Below are 12094 nucleotides of genomic sequence, written 5' to 3' on the forward strand. Positions count from 1 at the left end.
CTGCCCTCCCCTCCTCTCCCCTCCTCTCCCCTCCTCTCCCCTCCTCTCATGTGGGGCTACCTTTCTCTTTGAGCAGCCTCCTGATGTGGTGGTACTCACAGGCCTGGCCACGAGCAGGGGGCTCTGCCTGAGTGTCCTCACCTCCTGCACGCATCAAGCACCTCCTCTTGCTGCTAGAAGAGCCTGAACTGCCTTCTGCCCAGACACCTGAAGGGGCATCAGTGCCATCCTGTCCTGAGCATTGTTGGTCCTCTGATGCTTCATGGAGGAGGTGACCTCCATCCTCTCCTGGGGATGGACACCTCGCAGGTGATGTTTCTAAGCCCCACCCCATATATCCTCGGGCTGGGCAAAGCTGGGACTCAGTATGACACTCAGCGTCCTTCTGTCACTCCAAGGGTCTACAGAGGCCAAACCACGGCAGAATCCCCTTTCTTGCCTTTTTGTATGCGGCAGTAAAGGAAATAGCTTTCTCGGTCTCAGGGCAGCGAGTCTTCTTGCAGATGAGGAGAAACTGTGCAGAACACAGGAAAGTCTTACTGCTTCCTGCCACGATCCTAAAGACAGTTTCTCGTGCTTGTGTTGTGCAGTTAACAGGGCCAGGCTGAGACCCCCAGCACCAGGGCAAAACATCAGCCCTAGAGCACCCATGGGCAGTCGGGTTAGCCGGCACACGCAGCTGTCTACTCTCAGGGCCCTTAAAACCTGGGTTCAACAGGGCCAGGCCTGGGCTCAACCAGGCTGGCTTCGCCGGAGAACTGCCTTCTCGGGACAGTTCACCCTGCTTCTGTTTGATGTTTGTTTTTTTTTTTTAACGTGACTGAAAATATAAATCCTGAGTAAATCAACTAGAGGCCAAGTTTGTCATCTTCCCCAAAGTGAAATTGGAAAAGAAAACAGGACTCTGGGCCTCAGATGGCTCGACATGCTTATCACTTCTGTTGGGAGGGAGAGTGGTTTTGGTCTCCCAGTGCCCTCTCCCCTTGGCTGGTGGAGTCTCTTCCCTGCTTATTTCAAGACTGAGGGTGTCCAGGCTGCAGAGAGGAGGCGGGTGGAGAGCCTGGGAAGTATATATGCTGCTGAAGCAAATGTAAGAGCCTGTGAGGTGGGCTCCTGGGGCGCAATCACTGGGGCTGCCTCTTCCTACCTGTGTGGCAGGGGGCAGGCAGTGGTGGGACGGGGTTAGGCTCCTGAGGCCTGGGGAGGCTGTGTCTCCCTATTCTGCTCCGGACCTGCCAGGCTGGGCAACATCCCACGCTGACCTAGGGAACAACCCAGGGTGGGCGAGATGGGGAGGCCTCTTTTTCTTTTTCAGATGAGCCGTTCTTTGTCCTGTTTGGAAGTAAGGTGTTTTCCAGCTTTGGTTTTAATGCCCAGGTCCTGTCTGTCTGCTCTGGGCCAGGTACTGTTCTGGCTCTGGGACCCTGCTCTCCGGGACTGTGGGCTTTTAAAGGGAGACTTAAATGAAAAAGAAATTACAAGCATGATCGCTTATTGCACACGGAATAGAGGGAGGGGATTTTCCTGGTGAGGGACTGGGTGGAACCAGCCCTGAGAAAGGGCCAGCGAATGAAAGGGCAAAAACCAGTTCCAGGCAGAGGGGTCCCTGGTGGGGGACGGGGAAGGAGGCTGTAGCTAGGTGATGGAGATAGGTCAGGTGGGCCCTGGAGAGCCTCAGGGTCACCAGATAGGTTTTGTTGTTGTTTTTTAACTGAAGTAGACCCTGATGCTGGGAAGGATTGAAGGCAGGAGGAGAAGGGGATGACAGAGGATGAGGTGGTTGGCTGGCATCACTGACTTCAACCGACATGAGTTTGAGCAAGCTCTGGGAGATGGTGAAGGACAGGGAATCCCAGCGTGCTAGCAGTTCACAGGGTTGCAAAGAGTCAGACACGACTGAGCGACTGAACGACAACGATAGTTGACTTACAGTGTCGTGTTAGTTTCAGGCTTGCAGCACAGTGATCCAGTTATTTTCCACACACACATATTCCCTTTTAGGTTATTACAAAATCTTGAGTATGGGTCCTTGTTTTAACTGTGTCTGGACATCTGGGGACTACTAACGGTTTTAAGCCCGGGAATGCCTAGTCATATTTGCATTGTCTGAAGATCCACAACTGTGGTCCAGGAAGCAGACAGGGCTGGAGGCCAGAAGAGCCAGGAGAGGTGGTCCAGGCTGGAGAGAGTGGGGTGGGGCAAAGAGAAAGGGGAGGCACGAGAGGTTGCGGAGGTGGGATCATAGCCCTTGGTCATCAGCTGGATGTGGGAGTGATGAACGGATGAGAGAGAGGTCGCCCAGGTCTGTGTGTTAGGCACTGGGGATGGGGAGCTGTGGCTGGAGGTGGGAGCTCAAGTAAGGGTGGGAGTCTCTCCCCCGCTGAGCTGGGAGTGCCTTGGGAGTCCTGCAGGTGGAGTGCAGCTAAGAGGTCTATACCCGAGCCAGGGGTTTGGGAGCAGGTTGTGCGGCAAAGCTCGGGGGTGGCGGGGTGGGGGGGCGGTAGGGAGGGGAGGACCCAAGAGAGATGGAGGAGGTGAGGCGGCTGAGGATGGGCCAGTGGAGGCAGGCGTCATGGTGCCTCTTGCTTTCAGGAGGTCACTGCTTCTGGGCTTGTGAGGAGGTCGTCATCCCACACATTGATGGTTGGGGAGCTGGGAGAGTGGTGGGGGCCTGAAGGGGACAAGCCAGGGAAGAGGCTCATAAAAGCTCTTCTCCCGGGGCAAGGACTGTCCGGGTTTCCTTTCTGGAAACGGGGCCAGGAGGTGGGGAGAAAGCTTGGTCAGAAGAGGAGGTGAGCAGCCATGGAGCTTCCAGAAAGAGCGGCAGGTGCTGAGCCCAGGTTTGTATGTTGCGGGGGGCTGAGCCTCACTGATAAGAGGGCACACCTTCCCTTTCACCGGGTGGGGGCGCATGTTGGGGGGATGGCTTGGGAGTTTGGAGAAGAGGTGAGAACACACCTGCCTACCGGCTTCTGTGTTCTCCAAGAGGTAGGAGGTGAGTTCATTCATGTTAGAAGGAGCCCTGGGAGGTCTCCGTGGTGGGGGAAGTCGAGAGCAGCCTTCACGCTCTGCTGTGAATCCTAGCAGAGCTAGAGCATTGGAGGCCGGTGGCAGTGGTGCCATCTGTCCGCCTGGCCGAGTGGTTTCCGTTCAGCCCTCCTGTCCTACACACACAGGCCTGGGCTAGGGCTGGTGCCTCTTGGGGCTTTGGTCCAGCTCGTGCTGATGGAAGGGCACAGAGCCTAGGGGTTTAAGTGGCAGCAAGAGCGTGGCTAGAGCGCTGGACCAGGCTGAAGAGAGAGGTGGAGGGTCAGAGGCTGGGCAGCCTGGGCCTGGTCCCCACGGGTGTTGTCACTCTGGTCATTACTGCATCGGAGAATAGAGGGGTCCGCTCCCCCTCACAGATCTTAGGGCTGGTGCTAAGTAGGGCAGGATCAAAGCACCAGGGGCCGCTAGGTTATCCTGTGAGTGGATTTGGACCTCACCTTCCGGGGCACAGGAGCCAGCTTTTGGTTCCCCCAGGTGGCACTGCTAACAGCACCTGGAGGTGGAGCCAGAGTACCTTCATGATGATAAAGAGTAGGCTGAGACTTCCGGGTCTGGTCCTCAATAAAGAAGGCGTGTTTGTTTGGACAGAGTCTCAGTGGGTGGGTGGTTGATCTTTCCGCCCCCCCACCTCGCCCCCGTTCCCCCAGAAGGTTTTATAGGCTTAGGAAGGTGTCCCTGGGCTGCACAATGCCATCCTTCCTTCCTGGTGACACATGACTGGTGGCTGTCCAGCTGGGCACCGTGGAGACAGCGTGTGTTGGGGATCACATCTGGTGGAGATGGGTGCTCCATGCCATCCTCGGCCGCCTTGGCTGAGACTAGCTCAGAGCCACCAGGCTTCAGAGGAGGGCAGTAGTTAGACCAGGTGCATTCTGGACGGAGGGGCAGGTGTTAATCTATCACCATGACAGTATTCTGTGCTGATCTTGTTTTTGGCCATGTCAGGTCTCAGTTGCAGCACGAGGGATCTTCCATTGCAGCACACGGACTCTCTAGTTGCAGTGCACAGGCTTAGCTGCTCTGTGGCATGTGGGATCTTAGTTCCGCCACCAAGGATGGAACCTATGTCCCATGCATTGGAAGGCAGATTCTTAACCCCTGGGCCACCAGGGAAGTCCCCTACCATGCTGATCTTGAGGGGGCTTGAGCATGTTCCCATTGTGAGAGGAGAGGTGGCTGTGTGGGCCCGTTGGTGAAGCCAGGTCACCTTTCATAAAGGGAGCAGACTTCGCCATCAGGAATGCACCAAGGACTCCACGCACATAAGGGCTGGCCGGGCTGCTGTTTAAACGCTCATGACCTACAGTTGCTTATTTCAAATGAGTAGAAATAGAAAATGAATATTTATTTAGCTTCTCTACAGGAGTCTGACTTAGGCTTGTGATTGGTTGCAAAGACCAGAAACCGAACCAAATTTGGGCAACTAACGTGAGTTTGTTGGGAGGACCCCCCTGGAGTGCAGCTGGCAGGAGGCACAGTTGAGCCTTGAGGGCATAGCAGGGTGTCTTTGTTGCATTGCCTGACCCGTCCCTGTTCCCACCATGACCCTGTCTCATGCTAGGGGCCTGAGTCACATGTTTCCAAGGCTGCCTGACCTGCAGGCTAGGTGAGGAGGAAATGGGAGAACTCTTCAGCCATCTGGGCAGAGTGCTGGGAGTCAGCACACTTAAGATTCAGGTCCAGCAGCCTTGCCATGCTGGCGGAGGGCCCTTCAACCCACTCTGATATTTTTGCCTGGAGAATGCCGTGACAGAGGAGTCTGGCGGGCTACGGCCCATAGGATCGCAAAGAGTCAAACATGACTGAATTTAGCATGCATGCGTGCAGTGTTACCTGCACACATATTCCCATTTACAATACAGTAGCTGTATTCCCATTTGGAGAAGGAAATGGCAACCCACTCCAGTGTTCTTGCCTGGAGAATCCCAGAGACAGTGGGCCCCTGTCTATGGGGTTGCACAGAGTCGGACACAACTGAAGCAACTTAGCAGTAACAGCAGCTATATTCCCATTTAATGGATGAGGAAGCTGAGTCCAGATGAGGCAAACTGTCTCTGGCCACAGAATCTGGGCTTCTACCACCCACAGTGGCTTCCCAATCTCATCACTGGAAACAGCCCGCACTCCTGAGGCTGGCGTTGGGTCTGGAGGGCAAGTTTATTATCCCTGAGGCTTGGTGGCCCATTCTCTGCCCACCCCCACACCCAGGCAGCCCATCTGCAGCCTCAGGCTCCTCTTCAGGCGGTGCAGGGTCTCCCTGGAGGGGTCAGCCAGCTCCCACTGGAAGTCGCTGACTTGCTCCTTTGTGTCTCTCCTCTCTGCAGCCGGGTCTTCAAGACGGACATGGAGCTGGAGGTTTTGCGCTACACCAATAAAATCTCCAGTGAGGCCCACCGGGAGGTAAGCTGGGTGCTGGCTCGTTGGACCTGCCATTCGGGAGGGTCAGGGAAGCAGCTTTGCTCAGTGTGGGCCGAGAGGGGAGTGTTGAGATGGACGGTCTTGGGGTGGCGCTGGTCCCCAGGCCACACCAGCAGGCAGGAAGTGCCTCTGCAGGCTGGATGCACAGTGCTGGCTCCTTACTGTTCCCCAGTAGGGCCAGGACATGCAGGACAGAGGCTCTGGCCGTTTCTCACATTAAAACTCCCACTCTCAGAGAATTTCCCGACAAGAAGTACCCCCTTCTGGGAGAATAGGACTCCCCCTCCTGGCATCCTGACCGTCCCAGCTCCTTTGAAAGAAGCTGTGGTCCTTGGGACTTCCTGGTGGTCCGGTGGTTAAGAGACCACCTTCCAATGCAAGGGGTGGGTTCCTGGTCGAGGAACTAAGATCCCACATGCCATAGGGTGTGGCCAAAAGTTTAGATAAATAAATAAAACCCGTTAAAAAAAATAACCTGTGGTCCTTACCCACGAATCAAGCACATTTATTACCATCATACATTTTCTGAAAGCCCTCTCACATGGTTTTTTCCCACACCTTTCCACTTTCCCCCGAAGGAAGTTTATTTCCCAAAATGAGTCTGGTTGAGTGGGCTAGCCCAGTACCTACTCACTGACTTTTGTAGCCTTGTGTCAGGAGATGGATGGGGATCATTGGGAGCAACAGAATCTGTTGTTCCAGTTCATGTTGTCTGTGTTTTATAAGGAGGGAAACCTTCTAGGATAGTTGCCATGGCCTTCTGAGCATTAAGTATTCACCCAACACTTCTTGGTTAAATCTTCACTCGCCTGCTGAGGTGTTTATTGACTGCTGAATAAAAGTGCTCCGGAGTAGTTTAAATAAACTATATGACTTTGGAGCTTTAAAAAAAAAAAGTTCTAATTTGTCACATTTCTGCACCACTGTGTGCACGTATCTTTCTTTTTTTTAAAGAAGTGATTCTTTGGAAAAAGTGCTATACATTATTTATAAGGCAGTGTTACTTATCTCCTTAATACAAATGTCTTTGCTTAATATCCATCCTCCAGGTAATGAAGGCTGTAAAAGTGGGAATGAAAGAATATGAGATGGAAAGGTAAGCTGCTGTGTTTCTCTGGTAAAGATTAAAATGTAAAAAGCAGTAATTGATGTTCCCCGAGCAAGTGACAGATGAGGCGTGGCGGCCGGCGCACAGATTGAGTGGGGATCAGGGGCAGACTCCACGTCATGGGTAGAGAGGATTTCTCTCCTGACCGGGGCCACCTCCCTGCCTCTTGGCAGAGTGTTTGATGGGAACGGTCTTTGATTACTTTTCAGGGTGGTTTAGTGCCCCAGCATTCCACTCTTGGACTTTCTGCCATTTGTGGGAAACTTTACCAAATAGCTGCTATTGTGACTCTGAAAGCCGCTAGTAAAACAGCTTGCCATTTTTATGTGTAAACACTGCCATTATGTCTGCTGTGCTTGGACGACTGGGTCAAGGGATGGTTAAGTGGCTCATAAAGCGTTCTGGAGAGCTCTGTCGTCCTGTGGCTCCAATTAGGCTGAGCCCGTTGCCCCCCGGGGGCCTTGAGGTGGGGCGGGGCTGCCCCACTATCCTGGGTGTGGCCCGGCCAGTTCGTCAGCCACGCTCCGGGACCCAGAGGTCAGCAGGCTGCTCCCCAGGGCATGAAGAAGCCCTGGAGTCAGCTCCAAGCTGCCTCAGTGACTGCCCTCCCACCCCCTCCTGGGGCAGAAAGCCTCCGTTCCCAAGTCTCCCACTAGTGGCCACACCACCTGGGAGCCCCATCCTGTGCAGAGAGGACACTGAAGAGGCTGCCATTTTTCCGCGAGTGACATAATAAGAAATGCGTGTTTTGTCTCTACCACCAGTTCCTGGCACAGAGCTTGTACAACCTTTGAAATCCCCTCATAGGGAGGAGCATATGGTTATTTACAATAAGCCCCTTTCCACCACACCTGAGTTTATACTAATGAGTGAGTGAGTGTGAAAGTTGCTCAGTCATGTCTGACTCTGACCCCATGGACTACACAGTCCATGGAATTCTCCAGGCACTGGAGTGGGTAGCCTTTCCCCTCTTCAGGGGATCTTCCCAACCCTGGGATTGAGCCCAGGCCTCCTGCATTGCAGGCGGATTCTTTACCAGCTGAGCCACAAGGGAAGCCCAAGAATACTAGATTAGGTAGCCGATCCCTACTCCAGCGGATCTTCCTGACCCAGGAATTGAACCAGGATCTCCTGCATTGCAGGCAGATTCTTTACCAACTGAGCTCTCAGGGAAGCCCCTTATATTAATGAAGGACCCTCAGAGTGGGAGAAGAGGCACTAGAGATTGAGACTGAGTTCTGACTGTGATTTAATCAGTCGTGTATCTAAGGAGGTAATGGCCCTTCCATAAAAGCCCTAAACCACAGAGTTCGGAAAGCATCTCCATTGGCGAACGTAGGGAGGTGGTGGGAGGGTGGTGCCCCTGGAGAGGGTTTGGAAGCTCTGCCCTTCCCCCGACACCTGGCCCTGTGCTGCACTCCCATTCAACCCTTGCTGAGTTTTATCTTTCATAATAAAGTGGTTGTAGCAAGTAAAGCACTTTCCTGAGCTCTGCAAGCCATGCTAGCAGACTATGAAACCCAAGGCGAGGCTTGGTGGGAACCCCTGATTTCAGGCTGATCAGTCAGAGTTTAGCAAAAGGGGCCTGGGCTTGGGCTTGGTGCTTGCAGAGGGGCCAGTTCTGTGGTATGGAGCCCTTAATCTGTGGCGTCTGCAACTAACTCTGGCAGGCAGTGTCAGAAGGTGCACCGAGAACTGGAGAGTTGCTTAGTGTGGAAAACCCACTTATTTGATGTCAGAAATGTTGTGAGCACAAAAAAATTTTTTACCCTGTACCATCCATCCTGGGCTGCGCCTTCCTGCCTGGCCTTGTAAGAGCTCGGTGCTGCTCCCCGAACCCCCTTGCAGGGCCCAAGTCTCCCCGAGGTGCCCTCGGGGTTGGCCTGCCTCCACACCCCTAGCCTATTCTGACAGCCCCCCTCATCAGTTCAGGTTGAGGGTGAGGTGCAGACAGAGTCAGCCGTGGGCATCGTGGATATTCATGGTCATCATCATCCTGGGCTTTGGGGGTAGGCATCTTTTTTTCCAAAGTCTAATAACCTGTAAAGGAGTCCTCTGTATTTCTCTCCTCTTATCCTGGGAGATAAGAGGTTAACATGGCCTCAGAGGCCCCGCTGCTGTGACTTACCACGAGAGGGCACAGAACTGGTGAGTCTCCAGGGACCCAGCTCTGTCACTCCTGCCAGAGGAGGACTCTTGGCTCCCTGTGGTCTCCTGCTGAAATATGGTATCTGCCCTGGGATTCCTATGGGTGTGGGCTCTGGGTCAGGTGTCAGCCACTTGAAATAACTCCTGCTCCCTAACTCCCTGACCCCAGGCAATAGAGGTCTTTTTTTTTTTCTTTTAATGAGAAATTTGAAATATTCCCCAAGTAGACTCATTGGAAAAGACCCTGATGCTGGGAAAGATTGGAGGCAAAAGAAGAGGACTGCAGAGGATGAGATGTTAGATAGCATCACTGACTCAGTGGACATGAGCTTGAGCAAACTCCAGGAGACAGTGAAGGACAGGGAAGCCCGGTGGGCTGCCGTCCGTGGTGTCCCAAAGAACAGACACGACTGAGTGGCTGAACAACAGCAGGAGCTACAGAGGAGTGTAATGAACACCCAAGGCCCCGTCAGGGCTTTTGTTTAGTTCTGTTTTGCTGGAGTGTTTAAAACCAAACCCCAGACATGGAGTCATCTCACCTGTAAATACATCAGTGGGTGTCTCAGTGGATGAGGGTACTTTTTTCCTTTTCACATAACCACTAAGTAAGTTAACAGTCATCTTTAATATTACAAGTGTCTAGGTCGGATTGTCTCAAGCTGTCCTTTTCGAGTTGGTCTGAGTCGGGATTCAGCGTCTACATGTTGTGTTTGGCTGCCGTTTGAAGGAGAGCCTCTTGACAAGCTGAGCTCTGGTGAGAGCTTACATCTGTCTGCACACTGCTTGGTCTCCGCCCCCTACCTGTGCCAGGCTGGCCGCACTGCCGCCTCCTTTGTGGATCGGGGCACTGCTTGGTCTCCGCCACCCCGCCCCCGCCCCCTCCCCGTGCCAGGCTGGCCCCACTGCCGCCGCCTCTGTGGATCGGGGCAGCCCTCTGAGAAATGACCCTGAGGCTCTGGGCCAGAAGCAGCTGCCCTGAGAGTGATGAGGGGCATTAGTCCAGCTCAAGTGCCAGGTGGGTGCGCTGTTGTGCACCTACTGTATGCTGTGCCCCCTCTGCAGCTGGCCGTGGGGGATACAGATGGGAAGCGGTGCCTGTCCTCGTGGCCTCAGCCAGGCAGGGCAAGGGGGCATCTGATCTGTGGGTCCCTGGACCCTGAGAGCAGGGGCTTCCTGGGGTGGAGGGTGGGGGCGATTTTCCCCCTGGAGAAAAGCTGAGGCAGAGATGATGGGAACAAGAGATGGAGTCTGTTCCTGAAGGGCAAGCGGGATGGGAGAGGCAGAACAGGTGACCCTGGGGAGCAGATGATGTTGCCCCCGCAACTAGAGGCAGTGGGAAGGTGGTTGTCCTGGGAAAGATTGAAGGTGGAGGAGAAGGGGACAACAGAGGATGAGACAGTTGGATGGCATCACCAACTCGATGGATATGAGTTTGAACAAGCTCCAGGAGCTGGTGATGGACAGGGAAGCCTGGCATGCTGCAGTCCATGGGGTCGCAAAGAGTCAGACACGACTGAGCGGCTGAACTGAGCTGTCCTGGGACACTGTCGCATCTTGGGGTGTCCCTGGCCAGATTTGAGGAGGGCACCCCCTACTGCCGGTGCCACAGCTCAGTCTTCAGCAGTGAGGTGGGCATACATCTCTGCCTCAGGCTCGCTCTCCCCACAGGCGTGTCTCTGTCATGGCCCGGGATGCCGTTTTGTGGCCTGTGTCCTTGGAACCTAGGAACTTCCCCTTAGAGGCCCCAGCATCTCATTAATCTGCAGCATTCGCCCCACGGTCGGTGTCAGGAAATACACGTGAGTGAGTTAGATGGATGGGTGCGCAAGAGGAGAAAACGTCCTGAACTACTTTTCTCCTGTCCTCTCTGCCAGCTGTAAACTTCAGCGTTCTTCTCTTGACTAAGTGGGAGTGTGAGATCTCGTCTGAAGCAGGTGGAGGTTCCCCTGGAGGTGTGGTGCTCATTACACAGGCTGCACTGATGCCCGGGATGGTCCAAGGCAGCGACTTCCCTGCAGGCCACTGACCCCCGGGTTGGAAGTGTCCCTAGAGTCTTCTGGACGTTCTGCTGGGAGCATGGCCAAGCCCCAGCCCCACAGAAGGGGGAACTCAGGGCAAGAAGCACAGGGCCTCTGGCACGTCAGGATTGAAGGGGCAGGAGACAGGACTGACTTTCTGGAAGGAGGGCACACCACCCCCAGCACAGTGGTGCTCAGACCAGGCAGGCTGCTGGCCAGGAGACCCGGTTCTAAGCCTCATCTTGTTCTGTTTCATCATCAAAGTTTTGTCATAAAATCTTCAGGGCACATTAGAAAAATGGAAGCGACCCGCTGCCATTTATTAAGACTCCCCCCTCCTCCGCTCTGTGCCTGTGAGGAGGGTTCCAGAGGAAATGAAAATCAGTTTCCGCAATTGAGGTGTCGTAAATTGTGTTAAACCGATGAGACGTTAATGTTTGGGTAAATCGGGCGCTAACGGCATCTGACTGCAGGCCCAGTCAGGCAGCGCGCTTTACCGCCCCATATTATTTAATGTTAGTGGCGTCACTGGCTTGTAGCGGCCGGCCTGGGGCTGGCAGCTGAATCAATTACCTGCAAACACTAATTTAGAGCACGCTCAATTGGCTGTGTAAGCAGGTCCGGGTTCACGTTTGCCACGAGGAGATTAATAACTTGACGTTTTTTGACAGTCTGGGACCTTAATTGAAATTGCGCTCTCTTTCTCTCCAAGCAGTGAATGGGGGCATTACGGGCCCTTTCCCGGCAGCTTCCGTGGGGGCTGTGGGTGTCACTGACTAGGCAGAGGGTTCTGGTGAGGGCTACAAGGGACAAGCACGGTGCTGGCCTCCTCCCCTGGCTGGGGTCCTTCTTGGCAGACCCCCGACCCTGTGTGGAGACACCTGGCAGGGCCTGATTTTCCCTGGGCTCCGCCACAGACGGCAGCCCACAGTAATAGTCTCCTGTATTCTTCCAGCCATTTGTTGGTGCCCAGCTGCCCGGCCGGGCTGCTCTCTGCTCAGAGTGGCCTTGCTTCTTCCTGCCGTTTGGTCAGAGGGAGGAAATCACAGTTCTGTGTGTTCTGTGTGCCCACTGCGCCTGGACTGGAGGTGGGGAGACGGGACCTGGCCTGAGGGGCTTCTCCCCAAGGGTGCAGGGGGGCTCCCCCCTTATGCAACCCCCACACATGCACGTCACACAGACACACCGCACCACTCATATCTCACACACACACACACTCACACTCTTATCACGTCCTGTCTCACAAACACCCCACCACTTACACCACACACACATTCCCCACTCCTCACCCCACATATCCACACATGCACACACACACACTCCACCACATCCTCTGCAACACATCCTCCCACAA

At 54.4% G+C, this 12094-nt stretch overlaps 1 protein-coding gene across 1 annotated transcript in view; it reads left to right on the forward strand.

Moving 5' to 3' along the window:
• Positions 1-12094, forward strand: part of PEPD (peptidase D) — a 126290-nt gene that overhangs the window by 43086 nt on the left and 71110 nt on the right. Inside the window, exons 8-9 of the mRNA XM_040253146.1 lie at positions 5373-5448; positions 6516-6562. Of these exons, the coding sequence (XP_040109080.1) occupies positions 5373-5448; positions 6516-6562 (123 nt within the window). The remainder of the gene's footprint in view (positions 1-5372; positions 5449-6515; positions 6563-12094) is intronic.

Source organism: Oryx dammah, unplaced genomic scaffold, assembly GCF_014754425.2.
Source record: "Oryx dammah isolate SB20612 unplaced genomic scaffold, SCBI_Odam_1.1 HiC_scaffold_13, whole genome shotgun sequence".
In the NCBI taxonomy this organism is placed as follows: domain Eukaryota; kingdom Metazoa; phylum Chordata; class Mammalia; order Artiodactyla; family Bovidae; genus Oryx; species Oryx dammah.